Here is a 20,575-nt window from a genome sequence, read left to right as displayed (position 1 = left end):
GCTATAAAACAATACTGGATGTGTACTCACTTGCCCTGATGCAGTGCTGTTGTTTTTCTTTGTCCCCCTCCACCCGGCCCAGGATACACCCCAGTCCGACGGCTGGCTCCATCACAGCAGCCTCCTCAGTGAGCACCAATCAGGGCAAACCATCACTCCGCCGCATCAAGGGCCGCATTCACAGGAGCAAGAGTCTGGACAGCATTGATCTCCTTGACTCCAATGTAAGTCAACTGACTCACAGGCAAACACAGTGCATTAATGAGCTGTATTGCATAACCACAGATACTGTAATGTATAAAACAAACAAGTCAGACACCTGTCATTAAATACTTTTGATACAAAAAGTCCCTCAGGAATAGGCTTCAGTTGTATAGAAGTACTGCAGTTACCGTGCGGGACAATAAATGTGGGGGTTTTTTTATTGGCGTGCAACTGAAAGAAACCACAGACAAATTCATCCAACTATACAATAAATCTAACACCAGAAAGGTTGCAGAAAGGATCTGTTTTGTCTTCTGTAATAACACAAAAGCAGGGAGATAACTTATACTCAAAGACAAAATAGAATTGTGTGGACAACTTAAAGAATATGTGCTCCATGTGTGGGATTGGCACCAGGGGTAAACTGAACTAAAATGATTTGTGAGCACTGCTTACTCACAGATGGCAGAGTCATATCTCATGAATGATCATCTTTCACAGATTGCAGATAATTTAGGAAGTCCTACAGAGCTCTCACGTTATCACGGCTGAGCTGCAAAGTATTACTTTGATTAGTGAAATGTGTCCAAATTAAAGGAATAGGAAAATAATGGTGAAAATCCCCGTTTGCATGTTGCAAATTTGGTGAAGTGTATCCCAGACTGACATGTACAGATTAGAGATGATGACAGTAATTCACCTTGTTGTTGTTGTCAGTGTTTTTGAAGCAGGAAACAACTACCCCAGTCTTTTAGCCTGTACAAAAAGTGTTAAAATAGCATATTTGATGTGAGTTTTACACTTAATGTCTTGAGTTCTTGTCTTGAGAGGTAAACTTTAGAGGTGCTTTAAGGCAGGTTTTGTGTATTTCCCAAAAAAGTCAAACCGTTCCTTCAATGTGAGAGATAAATGTGTTCACTTTCATTTTGACTGCACAGTCATTTGTAGCCTGTGAAAAAAAGTTAAAGAGGTTGATGAATTCTTGCATTTATCAACCGCCGCGAATAAGAAGCCATCATGAGGGGTGTTAAAATGGAAACTGTTCGGCTCCAAGATTTACTATATTGGTTCGAGCATCAAAGTTGCTATATTATTCACAGACTCGCACCCATCTTACATCCACATTCACATTCCGAAAACAAGTATCTCAATCCTCAAAACGTTCCTAAGTGCTCAAGGTGAAACTCCTTCTTGTGTTCATAGCCACACTGATCATGAAATATCCTTTGCTGAATACACAAAACGCTTATTAATTCAGAAAGCAGGGTTTTAAATTCAGAGCTCTGATGTGCATAATTCAAAGCAGACACAGTTGTAATGCACACATGTACTTTGTTGTTTCCAGACAGAGCAGTAGACTGCCAGAGGGCCTCCGCCTCAGGGGAATTATTTCATGTTGACAGCTCAGCTATGACCTGACTGTGAATTCAGCTCAAACGCTCCATCTCATTAAAGGATATCACGAAACCTCTTAACTGGTTGAATTATTGATATGATAAGTACGCCACTGCAACATAGATTTCTAAGAACATTAGAGTTTTAAATCCCTCTGAGATAGGTGCATTAAATTTATCTTTAACCGCTGCGTAAGTTACGACTCTCAGCTGGGCTGTGCCGTGTGTCACAGTCACTGTGCTTTAAGTCAGTCTCCAACATGCTGATTTATTTATGAGACTAAGCATCTGCACACACACTAACGTGATCACAGTCACAATGCTAATGTGCTGAAAATAAGCAGCTGTTAAGGTGCTCATCGCGTTCAGCTGAGTTTTGCAGGTATTTGATCATAAACCAAAGTTTTGCATTAAATGTTCGACTTCATGAAAAGTCAGAGGCTCACCGAAGTTATTACAGTTCGTCCTGAATGTCACCACCTGCAAAGGTTTGTGCCAATCCATCAATAGGATGTTGAGATGTTTCAGTAGATAAGTGAGCATTAGAAGAAAAGTTAGGAAAAGTTAGGAAATCAAGTCATAACGATTAGTTCTGTGAACAATGTAGAGGTTTGTTTCACATTTCACGGCAATGCACCTACTAGTTGTTGACTACTAAACAAAAAGATAAAAATATCAAGCTGCTGGTGGTGATAGATTAAAAAAAGGCAGGGGATCACAAAAAATGAATCTCATTCAGAAGATACACTATACAGACAATAGTATTGGGATAGAACAGTTTTTCAGGGGTCTGGCTTGGTGAAGGGAATTCTTAATGCTTCAGCATAACAAGACATTTTGCACATTTTGCTATGCTTCCAACTTTGTGGCAACAATTTGGGGAAGGCTCTTTTCTATTCCAGCATGACTGAGCCCCAGTGCACAAAGCAAAGCTCCATAAAGATATGACTGGATGAGTTTGGTGTGGAAGAACTGGCCCACACAGAGCCCTGACCTCAACCCCATCAAACACCTTTGGGATGAACTGGAATGGACTGCGGGACAGAACCTTTCATCCAACATCAGTGCCTGACCTCACAAATGCTGTACTGCATGAATGGGCAAAACTTCCCACAGAAACACTTCTCAGAAGAGTGGAAGCTGTTATAGCTGCAAGTCTGTCTATGGGTCCTTGTTGTGGTAATGGTCAGGTGTCCCAATACTTTTGTCCATATAGTGTATTTCACAAGATGACTGAAAATATCGGCCTCTTGGTGTTGACTGAAAAATAGGCAGGTGATTACCAAAATGATTATTGCAGGATTCATCCTTTACACAACGCAGCATATAGCAATCAGTTTAATAGTTGTGGAAATATTGCATATTGGCTAAAAACAGTGAAAATATAACACATTGCGCGACGAATTTGTCACTGTCTCGGTGAAAAACATGAATTGTCATGAAAAGCAGTTAGAAAACCAAAAGCAGTGGTGAATGTGACAGTGAAATGCTGGAGGTGGATGTTTGCAGGCTGTGATTGACAGATTAGTGGTGGCCTTGATTTGGGGCCATACACAGCAATCGTAAGCCTTCATCGGAATGAAACTGAAAAAGGCAGTTTAGTGTCATTGTACTCTCATACCCTCTCCTGCTCTGAAAGTCATAGAGAGTGACTTAACCACATTGCTGTCATTTGTCTTCATGGCCTGCCACTCGGCGGACGCTTCAAACGGCTTAAATGGATAGGCCACTATCTCACCAGAGACTGAGAGCTTGGCGAAGGGCTCCCAGGCCTTTCCACAGTATATTTCTTTTGTACAGGCTGTGTGCACACTAGAGGAAAACTTGCTGACTTTGCCCGAACTCAAATGCAGCTGATGGAAGTAACGGTCCGCCTTACAGTGAGTGATGAGACTGCAGGATGCTGAGCTGAGGAGCAGTTCCCATTGCATCCCACTGAAATGTGACAACAGACACAACACCGCCTCTGAGCCGCTGGACGACCTGCAGTCGCTTTCTAACAAAAAAATCTCACCTCAGCGGCTGTTTCAACAGAAAAGCGAAGATATTAATCAGCTGAGTGTATGAATTCAGGTCCATAACTATCATTGCCCATCAGCATGGAGCTAAATGATCAATAGTAGTTAAGACTTTGTTTATATCGATTGCTTCTTTTGATTGCTTTTCTCTCTTGATAGTCAGGGGAGGACTTTGGCCCATGGCCCACTCCCACTGTCATTTGTGTTGGCAAGCGGCACACTTGTTCACAGAAAGCTTGAATCAGATTTTAGTGCTAAGGCTGCAGAAAGCAGCAGAAAGGGGGGCTACAGCCTTTTATGCACCCGATGCCTTTGTGTATACAACAGGAGTTATCGCTCTCTCTCTCTCTCTCTCCTATCGTTTACAGTATTTCTTAATATTTCAGAAAGATGCATTAGTGTATCTGCTCTAGCATTACATAAAATCTTATTCTGTTTGTTATTTACGTGGCAAATCTCTCATATTGATTTTTTTTTGCTTTACTCAGGGATTAGCGATAAGAAACAGTAAACTGTCGTCTTTTCTAGAGGTTCTTACATGAGTCAGTGTTGAGATGATTTGGAATATGCAGCTTATTCTTATGTGCATTGTATTTCATTATGACAACAGAGGGGAAAAAATGACACACGAACACTAAACCTACAGTGAGGATGCTAAACTGGTGGGAAAATCTGTTTTTAATGCAGTATTTTTCCTGCTCTCTCAGCTGTTTTGGAAAATGTTAAAGGAAATGTTTGCTGCAGAGGCCATAACCAGGTGAGTTGCAGAGAAACAACTAAGAGTGTATCAGCAGGAGCAAATGCAACTAAGCCAAGATGAAAAGCACAATTAAATTAATTATTCCTTAACAGATCAGGATCAGTCACCAACTGGGCCTTGAGCTCTGCCTTGGTCAATGGCTTAATCGCTTATTAGTTCTGCTTGCCCCATCCCGCTTCTAAAATCCCATCCTTGGCTGCAGTCTGCCATGGACGGAGGCGCTCCCCCTAACCACCACACACCACCAAAAAAAACCCCCGGCGTAAGCATTTATTCGCTGCTCAGTCTTCAGAAAGTGCTGCAGATGCATTTACGGAGAGAGCAACTGCAGCTGAATTAACCAATCTGCATATTCAGGGCCTGTTGGAGGGAGATTGTTCCCGTGTGATGGAGGCTTGGAGGTGCACGAGGGTGGGAACAGAGGGCCGGTCCTGAGTGAGACACGCCACAACGGCTGTGGAGGAGAGACGGTGGGAGGGAGGAGCACAGTGTGGGGGGTGGGTGCAGGAGATTTATCACGACTAACATTGTAGGAGGCCTTATTGGAAGGAGGGGGGAGGAGGGGAGGCTCTGTGATTGGGGGAACAGCTGATTTTTTTCTAGTTGAGACAGGTCTGTTATGTAAGAACAGAGTCAAACGGATGGATTTTGTTGTTGTTCTATAGGAGATTCTTTTTTTCTTTTCTTTTATCCTATAAGCACTGGGGGATGGTTGGAGGTGATGGAGGAGGTTTGCATTTCACACGTGCATGTAAATGCATGTGAAGGTTGCGTGTGTGAGCCCACAGGCTGCACGGAGGGGGGGTGGCAGATGTTAGGTGTGTTTCTCGGGGGTGACATCTAGGAGCAAGGCCTGCTTATGTGTCCTCTGATGGGACATATGGCAGGTCACTGTAGGCACTGTGTGAGTGATGTGCCATCTTGTCACACATCTTGTAGCAGTATATTGAATTTACAGCCTCCACGGCAGCGACTTGCAACATTTTCACTCCTTGTTTTTGAAATCACAGAGCTTGACAAAAAAAAGATTTAAAACTGGATTGGTGCTGTGTTAATTATGCTTTTATTACTATAAACTATGTGATCGTTACATGTTTTTTATCATGAATATTCAGTTTTTTATTATATCCATAAACCAAGAACGCAATTGAATCAGATACCATCCTTTTCTTTCTTTAAAGGAATCCGCAGGAAAACTGTAAACAGCAGAGACCTTGGTTGTCAGTGAAAGATTTGAAAAAAATGGCTTGTGCTTCTAAATTGTTTTTATGGTCGGGCTCGTGTCCCTCATCTACAACAAATCATTTCAAGAGAGAATACTCAAACCCACATAAATCTCAACAACTCTATTGACTTTCCTGCATGATTTATGTCACGAGGAGAGACCTGGATAGTAAGCACCCTCAGCAGCTGGCGATCAGTGAAAATGTAGCACTAAACCAATATCACATACAATATTTTCCGTTCCAAAAACACAGTCTGAATCTATTAATACCACAGTAACAAGCCTTCATTATAGTTTCAAGGAGAGCTTGATGTTCTTGTTATTTTCCTCCGATTGAGCACTTGTGTGTGGGGTCAAGTGAAGGACAACGAGCAGGATGATGTAATGCTTGTAGGAATCAAGATGGTGGCCATGGTGGGGAAGTCAAGCATTAAGAATGAAACAGTGGGAAGGTTGTCCTAAGACAACTTAATCAATCACAGGGTTTGATGCCCACAGTTGTCGACGCTCCGTAGATTGCATTGTCTATTGATTGATTATCATGAGATGAACACGTACTGCTCTTCTGAAGGAGACATTTTGTGTTTATCTAATGCTGTAACAAGATTTTACAGGCTGCAAATGCGCTTTGGATTTACTTGTATTTACAACACATTCAAACTATATTCTAATAAAACATAATGTGTATAATGGACACATCTTTGTCAATACTCTGAGAGTTGTTGAAGAACTCTTCTGTTTCGTGAATATGAATTATTTATGAGGGTTGCAACCAGCAGTTAATTTTATTATCTGTTGATCTGCTGAATGAGAATTTAATCTATAAAATGTAAGAAAAATGAACATTGTAGTTCAAAACCTAAAAGTTACTGAATTTGCAATGACATGGAACTGGGAACAGGAGGAAGCGCTCACGGTTAGGAAGCTCGTACTGGCAAAAGTAACCAAAAAAATAAATAAAAAACAACTGCTGATTAATTGTCTGTCAATTGACTAATGGGTTGATTGACTTATCATTTAAGTTCTCTTAGTGTTATTAGATATAATAATGACATCAATCAGTCAGACCCACAATACTGGGTCAAATCATGTGAGATTTATCATGTCGCAACACAACAGAAGATTATTGTCAAAGAAAAATACTCACAAACAAATTAAATAAAAAGCTTTTTTATTCTCATTTCTTACATAAAGCCAGGACTCATGTCAGCTCTGTTTTTTCTTAATGGAAGGCAGAATGAAGTTTATGTGCATTATGTGTATCTAGAAGTGTGTGTATATCTGCTGTGTCAGTGCCGTGTGTGTGTGTGTGTGTGTGTGTGTGTGAATCACGCAGCCTGCTGTGTTGCTGGACATGTAGGATGTGTGATGATGCCCAGGGAGGCACCATATGCTGTTTAGACTCAGGAGCATCCCATCACGGCAGACTCATGGGTGAAAAACCCCAGCTCCTGCTTGTGTCTCCCTCCATCAGCTCACGCTGGGCTTCATCAGCCAGCATGGGTTGAAATCACGCACATCCACCCTCCTCGTGCTTGTTTTCACAGCACCGTTAATATTATCTTCATATAGATTTCCTCTTGCAAGACTCAAGACAAGGCATGTTTGATGCAGATAAATAGTGTTCAGCCAAAGTCCTGCAGAGGGCAGAGTTTTACAACCTAAATGTATAGAAACACAGGGAAAGAGAGCCATGTTTGCATAGCTGTGGATGGATGAAGAGATAGGAGGGGTTGGACATGCAGTTGGGATGTTGGTTTTGCATGAATGTTTTTGTGGGTGGTGGTAGAAAATGTTGGAGTAGTTGCTAAGATACATTTTATTATTAAAAGCAGCAGGCGGTCCAGCCACCACAGTGGGTCGATAGTATGAAGTCTATTGATGCTCATGTGGTTGGTGAAGCCAAGTCAACATGCAGTTTAAACCCCAACTCATTTGATGTATTACAGGGAGCAACCTTGCACTGTTTCCTCTGTTTTAAGAAAACAATTTGGGTTTGATATTCTTTTTCCTTATTGGATTTATCAATGAGTCAACCTGTAGTTGTGATAAAAGGAATTTCCAGTTGAAATGAGAAGCGATGGCGATTTATTGCATTGCCCGGCTTCTTTCCGCAGTGCGGTAAATTTCCCCCTGGGTGATTTTTCTCCCTTGTTCTTTCCCGTCTCTTTTGCCCCCCCAATCACCTGCCCTCCACAATACCCCTTCGGTCTGGTCCGAAGGGAGCACCTGATCCCCCACCACCAAGGCCTCTAATTGCTTTGCTCTCATCCTGAGCGAGGTTGCTCTCTTGGGAAAAATCCATGAATAGACAACCTCTTATGAATCCAAACTAATTTAATGGTCTTCTTGATGAAAATAATTAAAAAAACAGACAATTCATCTGTGATTTAACTGGGAGCCCACATCAGAGACCTCAGTCAGATTCTAATTGTCTTTTATATGGTATATTTTTGAACAACACTGTAGGTTTTAGGTAAGTGAGTCTCCCTGGATTTACATGAGTATTTCTGGTTATTCAACACAGATAATTAATCTGCCGTCACCAATTCCAGCTGCATGTGAAATCACAGTTGGATTGATCAGGATCCTGCTGCTTTAAAAGCTCAGATTTATCCTCCTGGGAGTTTAGTTTCATGGTTAGCACTGCAATCTATGATCTGGTGCTCAAAAGCAAAATAATTCTACTCACCATTTTGGTATTATTTCACCTCTCTGCCATACAGGCATCCACATTAACTGATTGGAATTGTTCATCTTTATTAGCATTAGTGCTCTCCTCCTGGGATAAACATACTTAGGTGATTGCTTCTTTGCAACTGTACATGATGCTGTAGTTTGATCCAGAGAGGATTTGGATGTTGGTGGCCCGTTGTCACATGATCCACAGGACCGGGGATGTGAGGTCATTTCATGTCACCTGATATGTCTGAGCTCTCAGCTGTTGGTGGGAAAAATGACATGGAGATTATAGGTTCATATGAGGAATTTTGAAAAATATGTATTTCCTCCTTGTACATGGGTTTGAAATTTATGTATCATTAAATCCAGATTTGCGCTTTGTCAGTCACATCCTGCGTGTTCATGGCGTCAGATGGTGTTTGTCTCCTTGTTTTTAACTGCCTGTAGCTCAGCATCATTATGTAACTCTTACCATTGCGTGAAATACATCCTTTTATTGTTAGAGTGAAGTGATTTGGATTTTGTAAAAAAAAAAAAAAAGAGATTTTTTATCATTATCTAAAGGATCATGTGTATTGTTGTTTGTTTGTGTATGTGTGTGTGTGTGTGTGTGTGTGTGTTCACAGATAATCTTGCATATACTCTGTACTGGACTCATCACCCTAATATTTTTTGTCCACATTTATGACTTCATGCTCAAGGACCTCTTATGGTGATTCACGACCCTATTTTGTCGATGGCTCTGTTTTATACTGCTGACTCCTCACTCCACCTAATCGACTGATAGCCCAAATCAGAAAGTGATCAACAGCTGTACATGCCGTGGCCAAATTCTTTTGTTGGCATTTTTATTTTGAAATTGACATTTGACATCGCTGGTTTTCTTGTCTTCATTCCACTCTTCTCTTTCATACACGCCGGACACACAGCCTCCCCTGCACTCCCTGGCGGAGACCTACACTGTACTGAGTGCAACTCTTCTTTTTCATACTGATTTAGTCATTTCCTTGCAGCATTTCCACTGTAGCCAGGGCATCCCCTGACAGCCGGTCGACAACACAATGGTTGTTAAAATATATAAGCTATTAGGTCCATTTGAATGACAAGGAAGCAAACTACAAAGAACACAATCAGGTGTGTTAATTCTTTAGCTGGACATCAAATAAAAATAAAAGCGGACTGCACAAAAGCCGGCTCCATCATTATCATTAAATCTGATGTCTGTTTTCTAACGCAGAATCTCAGTGTTCTAGATTAAAGATGATATTTCTTCTTTTGTGGGACAGGACTTACAATCACATACTGTACAATCAGTTGGACAGATTACAAGAGGCTGTAGCTAAACTCTTCATCTCTCGCTTGTGTATCACCTGCATTTTATGACTGAACATCCTCAACTATGCTTCACAGAGGTCACACTTCATTCTTCCACAAAGCACATTTTGATAAGTGGGGTTTTTTTTGTTTGTTTTTTACTGCTGACTTTACAGGATATCTCAGTCTTGCTAGATCATGGAGCCTGGTCTCTTTCTTTAGCTGTGAATGTGCTGCACCACATAAGGCATTAGGAAACCTTGTGTAAGGAATTTCTGTGCTGAACTAATGGGCTGGCTGTCAAGTCAGTGTGCTAGTTCTCATGCTAGAGGTCAGTGATACTGACAGAGGACAACAAGGAAATCAGAGAAACACAAGCCTCTGTACAGTAGCCAGCTCACTCCATTATGAGATTACATTGATGTATTCCAATTTGTAAAACCAAAGAATGGATAACAAGATAAAACGCACACAGTTTTGAGTATCAAATTGCAGTTTTGGCAACACCGTGTCACATATCATCATCTTTTCTCTCACGCCCGCTGTTGGACAAATGCATTTATTCGCCTCTGCTGCAGTGCTATGTTTAACGTCTGTCATGTCATTTGATAGCTGCAGTCATTAAAGCTCACAGATAGCCACGCCAACCTTTGCTTAGTAGGCTGTTTTCCTGACCTGTGTGGCTGAGAGGTGACTCACTCACTGTCAGGGGCAGTGCACTCTAAAAGCCAACCTGCTGTGAATTTCTAATTTGCTTTTCCACTCGTGTGATTTGTTCCTGCAGTCACACTCTGGTTCGGATCCTGTGTGTGCCTGGGCCTGCATAATTCTGCCGCACGGATTGTGAAACTCCCTTTTAGCTGTTGGAGCCAGTGATGCAAACACTGTTGTAGCATTAGCAGAGGGTATTTCAAGGGCTTCAGCAGAGATACATTAAGCAGTGTGGGCTTTCATCAAAGCCTATTTAATAAGATGCACACTGTAAAGAAAAGTTTACATTCGTGCATTTCCATGGGGGTTTCATAGCTTAATTACATTTTGCCGCTGCGGTGCTTTAGCTAATACTGTAAAGCATGATGATAACTGATGATGACAATTACCATTATCTAACCATCAGTCATGTTCAGTGATATATACTATCCTCGCATATTACAAAGGGTTTGCCAGTTATGGCCATCAGTGGATACAAAACTACAAACTGAAGACGTGCAGGTCAGAGATACATTGCTGTATGTTTTTGGTGGAGTTTCCTTATTCCCATGTTCACAACTGCTATTCATCATATTTTGTTTTACCACGTGATATATATGTCTGCCCTTGTTTATCTAATTCTTATGACCTTGGACAACTCACGTTCTTCCATTCAAGATGCCCCCCCACCCCATCCCTCTCCTCCCGATCCTCCAATGGAATCTGCGGGAAGTGTCCTTACGTCAGCAACATTGCAGGACCTCTGCTCCTCCAGCATTTTATTCAGCCCCTGTCTTGTCCTGCACTCATTAGTGCCAGAGGTAGAGGTGACAAGAACGGTCACACAATCTCAACGTGATAAAATGCACAACAGAAGGTGCTGCAGAGAATTAGGCAGTTCTGGAAAAGCAAGCACAAAAACTAAAATGCATGCATTATAGTCTTAAGAGTGGGGTTTGGTGCAGTGCACAATTTACATTCTACTGTATATTGATTAAATCTGTATACCCCATGGGAAGGAGTATTGAGCATCGTGACTGTAGGGTGGGTTTCAGTTCTATCCCCTGCATTTTAAATGGCTTTATGCACCATGTCATTACTATCTAAGTAGCCTACCTCAGCTTTCCATGTAAAGAGTTTACACTGACTGTAGTTAAAAGTGATGTCCAGATACGTTCAAAACAATACGACATCAACGTAAAATATCTTCTACATGAAGAGCCTCTAACCTTCATCCTTCAAATCACATTTTGCAGAAAGCCATCATTTTGAAATAAGTCACTATTTTCCTGATTTTGCACACACACACACACACACACACACACACACAGAGAAAGGCATGAAGGATAAGCCACGTTGTCCTTGTCTAGTCATTTGCTTCAGAGGAAACCTAATCAATCAAACCACCCATTTTTTTAAAATTCAATCCATCGAATCAATATTAAGGCACTTAAGGCAAGAACAGTCTTGTCCTATATTCTTTTTTTTTTGTACATTGGCATGCAGACAATAGCTTGATATTTAGTTCTAGGTGTAAAGGTAAGAACAGGATATCAATGGCATCTGGTTGTTGAAAGTTTAAATAACAGGTAAAATAAAACAATATTATTCACTTTACGTAAAAGTGATTTAAAAGTACCGTGGTTTTGGTTTTCTGAAAATTGCTCAGCACAGTTGAAATGCAAGGAGCAAACATTTTATTTACATCAACAATAAAGCTAAAATTATAATATTTAAATTATTTTAAATACCCCTCTCTCAGGTGATTGAAGGAAGTATAACTTCACTGTAGCTCTCAATAGCTCTTTCCTTCTCACAGTGATTTATTAACTTTCTGTTTGAACAGCATGCTTGTTAAAAGTGCTTTAAAGGTAAATATCTGTTAAGCTGACTGCAGTCTAGCTGTACTAGCATGTCTGTAGGGAAATCATAGTAGGCTACATGGGAAAGTAAGTTATTTCAATAGCCCACACAAAACTCACACAGAGACATTGTTACGGTACCAGATTCAAAGACGGTGTTATTCTGCTAAAAGCATCCTTGTGATTATTCCTAATGGAAATATGAGCCTGTATCCGATTGTTAGACCTAAATAAAATTAAAATCCATCTTGAGATTTAGCTGTCAGTTGTGATAGTAATGGAGTTAACCGCTGGATTTTATTCATTTATTAAGATTATCATTTTTTTTTTTTTAGGAATGATGTTTTCCTTCTAAACTGATGTGAAATATAAGACAGGTTGAAAACAGTCGCATCCATTTCACCGTTTATAGTGGGAACTGCTTGGTATAGCGAGAGCTGATACGGCTTCGTTGGTGTATTTTCACCCTCATCGACGACCGTTTGTTCTCACGCTGGAATGGCGCTTGATGCTGCTGGATAGCTGCTGCGGCGGCTGCTGTGGACAGCCTCTCTGCATCCTTGCTCCCCCCTCTCCCCCCGCGGACAAACCGGAATGGTTTCTTCCAGGCGAACCTGTCACTGTCACAGCGGCGGTGACGGCAGCCGAAGTGTGAGAGCAGAGGGGGGGAAGAGGAAGGCTCCATCCACTGCCTGCCATTGCAGTGCGGCGGCTGCTGCTCTGGAACCACACAAGGAATACCTTTCCGTTCCTTTTCTGTAAGATTTTCACAAGCACGCTGTGAGGACCATTGCGTTTGCCAAGGTGAATGGGTTTCTTGATTTATCAGTGAGTATGTTGTTTGTGGGAGTATATTTCGCGCTAACCGCAGCAGCTGACTGGATGTGTGTCCCCCTGCGGATACAAGCGAGCGATAACGGTACAAGCTGAGGTAACTTAGCTGCCTCACTGCTGCTAACAAACTGCATCTACAGGCTATGCTACGTGGTTAGCTACTTGCACAACATGCTAACGTTATCTTCTAATTTAAAGCATTAATACCGATATCCGTTGCTCCATTTTTTTATGGGGCTTGTATAAGCGAGCACATTGAGTCACAAAATGCCTTGCGGTGGAGCTGTCATCGTCCGGACGGCTTGTTCCCAAGTCAAGTACGCGGAGCGTCTAGGTAACGTTGGCGAAGGATGAGCTAGCCTAGCTGCTGGAACAAAATGTCGGCCAGCTAAGGGTTGATTTGACCAAGAGGGTATAAAGGGGGCACAATATTCATTAAGCGTGAGAGTGCCAGAGGCGATGACAGAGTGTTGTCCTGAGGTCAGCTGCTGGAAATATGACATCGGTTTTCTAAGCTAAAGGGAAGGTCATGTGGTGGCTCACCTTGTTTTCGTGGTCTGTCTATTGAACCAAAGTGGGTCTTTGGTGAAGCTCGTTAGCAGTTGGCTAACGCTAGCTTGTTAGCTGGCTTTAGTTTTGGTGACAGTGAAATACCTGCTTTCCTTGCCCGGTGCCTGTAACGTTATATTTGAACCAGCTGCCATACCACTGTCGTGTCAGCTGTGTGTTGGAGCTGCAGTCAGTGTCTCAGTTTATCTCAGCCAACCATGTCACCGTTTTCATTTACATATCAACAGCTGGACTTCTGCTAACATGAGCCAAAAGCACCAGTCATCACCTGTTGAGCTTTGATAACGATGGACAGTGTCGTACTCATAACTCCAAGTATATGGACAGAAGACGTTATCCTGTTCTCCTGTATCTGGTTTACAGAATTACATTATGATCTTGGATGTTAAAAACTTATAAATCAGACATAAACAGCGATTTTCAGGGATTTTGACCATCAAAATATCGTGATTCGGCTAGAATTTCTTAAGCGATAACTTAACCTTTAAAAGCTAAAAACTGAATGAACACTGAGGTCCTCTGCCTGGTGGACAACACATCTTTATATGCTTGGTGTAGATTACATTGTTTGGAAGCATCGCTGATAATTACCAGGATGCCGGGACTTAATTATGTTCTTAATATTATTGATTTAAAGTTATTATAGACCAGCTCTAAATTCAGATCGTGTTTACGTAATTTGCGGATGGTATTAGATTTCACTGAATATAGTTGTCTCTGATGTCTTTTTTTGTCTCTTAGACTGATTATTGGACTGGGCCATTGTCAGATACAATATTAAGCACTTTTTCAATGCCGGTATCTATTTTTTTGTTTGTTTGTTTGCATTTTTGACTGATTGCCAATCAAATAAATTATTTTAAATGTAAAGATTTATAATAGTTCTAATGTTTAATAATGTTTAGCCTTTGTTACCAGTAACTAAAATAATCCAGTAGTATAAAAGTATAAAATAGCTGAAAAAAGTACTTAAAAATACTCCAGTAAAGTACAATTACCTCAGACTTGTACTTGATTAAATTATAGTTAGTTAGTTACTGTACATTCCATCACTGGTTATTTTAAAGTTTGACACCAAGATTTTTATTTTTAATGCAAAAGGATATCACTTCCAAATATCGTTTATGGGTCACCATTTTGATCTCTTGTTTCTGTAATGGATTACAGAAATTTTACATGTCCTTAACATGTATAATTGGCCTAACACGTATAGCCTGTCATTGCAAATATGGTTCATTATTTTATATCTCCGTGACTAAAAAATGTAATCGTAGGCCTCATGATAGTAACTTAATATGAAATGGCAGCTGGGCAGGGTGACAAATTTGTCAAATAAAGTGGAGGAGGCACAATACAGATGATATTTGTGGCAGTTGTCATTGTAAGATTGAACAGTTTTTTTAACGATTCAGATGGCAGCGTTGTGCAGGGGATATGAGACAAAGAGAATATCTTGCTGCTCAAGGGCAGCCATACATGTTGGCCTGTAAATCATGTTGCCCTAAGCTGTCATTGGAATGGCAGTCATCTGAGTCATCATGGATTTAGAAGGACAAATGTGTCTGATATTTTTCCTTCTTTTAACTTGATTGAGGTTTTGTAGTTCTGTGCATTTGTAGGAAATAGAAGAAATCTGGATGCACCTGCAGCTTATAACATGCCTACACTGTTTGACAACAGTCATACTAGTTATTGCATTAATACACACATTGTGCTTCATGGAGAAACTAAATCTAGTACATTTTTAAATCTTAGGTTTTCATATGTGGTAATGCCCACTTCTTCTTCTTCTTCTTCCTATAAAGAGACTACTAAAAAGCATATGGCCACCGGTACCTTTTTGAAAAGATCATGGTCTGAGTGTGTAGAGAGAAGTTACTGGAGAACAGTGCTGGTAAATGGTGTGAGATTTTGAATGTAGCACATGTTTTCAGTGTTAGTGATAGCCTAGAGCCATTGCAAGAATAAAAAAGGAAATGATATAATGAGATGAGTTAGCCTACACTATCTGTCTGCTTACACCTCAGATTATTTTGTATAATTAGTATCATTGTAATGTTTTCATCCTCTAAGAGGTGTGACTTCAGACTGAGATGGACTCCTTGTTTCACTCTTCATGAGCTAATACATCTAATCCTTTTTTTCAGTTTGTAAGAGTTTTCGGTTCTGCGTCGCAGCCCAGTTTCAGTCCCTTCTCCCTCAAAAGTTTTTCGGCATGTTTTTAATTCTGGATCTATTGACACAAGATGAGTTAAAACGCAACTGATGCCGCCTTTTTTTTTTTTTTTTGCTTTAATGGACAATATAGAATTCAAAACTAATAATAGGCTCCATCAATTACATTTTGTGAGTCAGGCTTTAAATGGTTGGGGGAAAATCTTCTTTTGCTCTTTACCTATTTTAAACTACCTTCATACTAGGATGAATTTCAGAAATATTGTCACTGGCAAGTAGATTGATGAGTGCTGTGGGCATTGAAAGGTCATCGCTGTGATAAATGGCCAAACTAGAACTTCCTAGCAAACAACTCTTATATAGGACATTAAAGTCCATGTTCCCACAGTCAAGTAAGCCCCTGTGTTTACAAATGGCACATTTACATTATGGTTACAGCTCCAGTTATACAGTGGCTTGCTTATGTAAATCAGGTCTTTCATAAATCCCTATTTGAATAGAGGTGTGGAATTATCAGAATGAAGAGGCTTGCAAAATCCGTCATCAATCACATTTCAGCACGAACCTTCTTTTTTCTTGTAGTGCAGAAACATCCCTTATCGTTACTGTTTTTCATTCGCTGTGTTGTCCTCATTTCAGTCACTGCGATGGAGAGGAGGCAGGGTGCAGGTCATTGTGGCTCAGCTTATCAGCACATTCCTGCCCTCTTATGTGCTCTTTGTGGGGCACTGATAACTTCCACCAGACTGATTGTACTCAGGAACTGATTTCCTGGTCCATGTGTTCAGAACACATTCAGGCTCTGGTTTATGATCACTGACTCCAGCTGTGGAGCCTGGAAATAGTCTCTGCTGACTCTGAGCCACTATCCCTGAGAGTGAGTGAATTGAGATTTTTTTTTTTAAATTATGTGGTTTCATGGGAAATGTTCTGTAGAAATCTCATTGCTCATTTGTTTTTTCAACCATGCGTCCTGCATATTTGCTGTTTTGCTTTTCTGTCGTCGCTTTCGTATCGCTGACTGTTTTCAATGAAGAAGCCTTGAAAATAGTGGAACGTTTAGCACCAGGAGTCACATATTCTGTATAAACTCTGAACAAATGTTGTTCTGTAACTGCTGGATATGTAAATAAGGATATTTGCTAACATGTAACAGTATCATATTTGCTAACTTATCAGCTAAGAAGGTCTTTCTAACTGTGTCTGAAACTTGTATTAATATAACTCTGAACCTAGACCTAGATGAATATTGCAAGATATTCTAATATTTTGCTAGTCACAGCTTGTAATGGCTTGGTCTGTTATTCGCTAGATGATACTTTGTCGTCGGTCTTTGGACAAAATATTCATCTGAGTTCCTTGGCTCAATACGCATACTGTTTCCTAATTGCAAACTTTTCTGAAATAATTCCTGACATCATCAACTCAGCAAAACTTGAAAGGTCAACTTTTCCATTAGTGTAGCTGTAACTTGCAAATTTCCTGAACCCAATGAAAAACAGACTTGGCGTGTGTTACACAAAGATAGAAAAACAGTCAATGTAGTGCAAATATCAAACTATGAAATACATGCAGTGTCATTAATTTGGAGGTTGGTAGGCAGAAGGTAGTGGAAAGAGTGAACTGTGTGTGGAATCTGTCACCACTCTTAGACTCTGCTCTAGTGATGTAAATTTAACTCGTCCCCTTTGCCAACGGGGACTGGGTGTCTCTCAGGCTTGTCCAGCTCAATCATTATCATGAATGATATGTGGTATTTCATGACCTGCATGGCCTTGATTTGGTGTTGGATCTGTATTCTAGCCTTACAATGAATCTGAGCTAAATATTTGTGAAAATACATTATGTGATGCTTTTGGAGTATTGAATCCTGTTTGAACTCCTTGTCAGATTGAGATTCCACTGTATCGTTTCTTTCTTATCATTGCATTTTTATTGTGTGTTTTCTGTGTGATGTGTGTCAAACAAATCTATAACAACACATGAAGTTCCACTCTCAGCTGAATCACCCATTTACTTTATCTTGATGTACACTGTGTCCATGTCAGAGGTCTCTGCTGGTTTACCTGCTCAAAGAGAGCAGGACAGAGACTGCAGAGTATGCAAATGATGCTCGTACATAAAGCTGCATCTGGAGCAGTAACACTCTCATAAATGTCAGGAATCTAATAAGAAACAATCAATCAGTCAATCTGTTGCAGGCAGTAGGGGATGTTTAAAGTGCAGGTAGATGATCTATAGTTAAATGGTAAACTAAGGACCCTGGGTGTCATGCAGTTGGAGGAAGTACACAGTGAAATGTTACTACATTTGTCATATAGAAGTACAGCGGAGGACAGTGGAGTAGTTTCTGTTGTCGTGTTCACATCTGCCTTCTCAACATGAACTGGAACAAATGTCTCACTGTGAAGAGAAGATGTTAAATAGCATCTCTGTCTTTCATGTATTTCCTGTTGATGGTGAGGGAAAATGCAGTCCGTTGTAGACAACAAGGAAGTCTGTGTATGTGTTTGGCACACACTGCAGTTGTTTGGAGTTGCCTTGGGATGAATTCACATGTTTATGCAACCATGCAGCATGCTACCCAATAGAAAACACATTCATCCTAACAGTAATGAGATAAAATGATACTAAAACAAATATAAACACTTCTGACCAACTGTCTTACCGTGTTTTCTAAATGCTGCTTGATAAGATACAAACTACTAATTTTCCACGGGATAAAACACCGCCCCTTTGTTTGCACTATTGTTGCAAACTGCAGTGTAGTGAGCCTTCTTCTGAATAATTAGTCGTTGCTACTTGTTATTAATGATTTAAAGAACTTGCACACACATTGAAAATGCCATTATACGGTAACTTGGATTGTGGTGTAGGATAATGAACACTCCAGTGCAGGCTACTAAGCACATTTTTCCATAAAATGGTTGATCTAATTGAACTACTTTGACATTAAATGACTGTTAAACAGGTCATGTTGTCCTATTATGCATCTGTTCTGATGTCAGAATTTTCTAAGTGACTGTTCTACACAAGATGTTACACAAGTCAGTTTTTTAAGCCCAAAATCACAAATCACAGTGCCTCATTGGGCTTTGCAATATGGTACAGTGTACAACACCCTCATCTTTAGATCATCAGTTTGAGTAAAGAAAACACCTCAAAAAAATAGTTTTAACAGAGAAAAAAATGATAGTAACCTCTGGAAGAGCTACAGAGGAGGGCTCCCTCTCCTAGGATGGACAGACATCCAGTAGATGTCATGTGTACAGAATAGACCAACAAAACAGATTACGCTGACAACATTTCTAATACATGTAGATTATAAACGCGCCTCTTTGCTTCTCAGTCTGCCTCCACCTCTCAGATTTCTTGTTCTATTGCTGTTAAGCCTGGGTTTATTTTTATCTGCCACATTGGCAACCTGTTCATTTTCACAAAAGTTTGTGTTAGAGCTGCAGTATGAACATAAAAAGTATGACGTTCCCATGCGTAGTTTATAATGTAGTCAGTTTGAGGGTCAGGATGAGCGTAGTTTATGCATGCAGTGCAGCACACCTGGGGAGGAGGGATGTAATAATGTACCACATGCAAAGAGAATTGATTAATGCTGCTCCGGTTCAACACGGCACCTCAGGGGTTAAGTCCGATACAGCAGTTTACACTGCGGATGGATGTTCGCTAGTACAGAGGAGTCCCATGCTGTAGCGGAACTGCAGATCCCACACAGATCGCTGCCAAGCTAGAGGGGATTTGCTTCTATCCTGTGAGCGTATAAGGAGAGAGTTGGAGGGATAAATTTTGCAGGAAGATGTTGGGAAAGGACACAGACCCAAGCTGGGCAGAGGAAGCATTAGGGCATAGTTGCCGGGTGTGTTTCATAACCCCTCACCTGTGGTCGTAATTTCGGTTGTCACAGAGCTAAGAAGAGAGAAAGGAGAGGAAGGTGGGGGCCAGTCCCCTCCAGCACTGATTGGTGCTGTTATGCGCTGTGGTAGCTGAAGTGCATCTGCAGGAATCTCCTTCTGGATTTACTCAGAGGTAGCTGGAGTTTGGAGACGCTTTTGTCTGTGTCTTTTGTAGTGACCAGGATGAACTGCTGTAAGTACCTCTGATCTTCTGTGCATCCAGTTTTATTTGAATCCTAAAACAACAAACCAAATAGACGAAGGTAGTGAATTGGAAGTCTGTTTTTACTGTATCCTTTAAATAATGCAAGAGTCTTTCACAGCTGTGATAGTTGGCAATTAAGTTTTATGTTAGAGTTAATAGGTGTCATTCCCTGGCCTTTGTAATCACCCGTGCAGTGCTGCATCTCTCGGCTGTCTCTTCTCCGTTAGAGCTCCACGGTACAGTATCTAACCATGTTCTATGTGCAGAGTGTCACTTGTCTCTCAGGGGACCTCCTGACTGGTGCTAAGGCATGGGCCCTCATTAGCATTTGAATATGTTCTTCGAGGCAGGGGAGTTTTAGCAGTTGTCAGCACTCCCCGGCACATCGTTTTCAATCTCTGAAGTGATCAATCATCTTATTCTACTTGTTTGCTGCTTCACTTGCAGCAGCTACGGTGAAGAGTGTGATGCTGTTCTTGTTGTGCTCTCTTATTGGCCACAATGCAACTTGCACAGTTTTCTGAAAGTATCCTCGCTTGGACATTGCAATTTGCTCCCTGCTCGCATGCTAATCTTTGTGTCAGGTTCAGTTCAATGGTTGTAAGGCAAATGAGAGACCCTTCTTTTCATGCTGGAAGTCTCATTTGCTTTGCTTTGTTGCTGCTCTTTATCATGTGGGGACCCATCTCTAGTTAAAAAGAAATCTCTAGTCCTCAGTCCTTACAGACAGATCC

General features: G+C 40.8%; 1 protein-coding gene across 8 annotated transcripts in view; it reads left to right on the top strand.

Moving 5' to 3' along the window:
- tjp1b (tight junction protein 1b) overlaps window positions 1-20,575 on the top strand; it is a 52,778-nt gene that overhangs the window by 8,483 nt on the left and 23,720 nt on the right. For 7 of the 8 annotated variants that reach the window (XM_046395466.1, XM_046395465.1, XM_046395458.1 and 4 more), the window contains exon 2: window positions 83-224. In XM_046395466.1, coding sequence (XP_046251422.1) covers window positions 83-224 — 142 coding nt within the window. Of the gene's footprint in view, window positions 1-82; window positions 225-12,564; window positions 12,954-20,575 lie in introns of those variants that run through there. The other variant, XM_046395463.1, reaches the window with a different exon arrangement.

This window comes from Scatophagus argus, chromosome 7, assembly GCF_020382885.2.
Source record: "Scatophagus argus isolate fScaArg1 chromosome 7, fScaArg1.pri, whole genome shotgun sequence".
Taxonomy (NCBI): Eukaryota; Metazoa; Chordata; class Actinopteri; family Scatophagidae; genus Scatophagus; species Scatophagus argus.
This window is presented reverse-complemented; position numbering and strand designations above follow the sequence as displayed.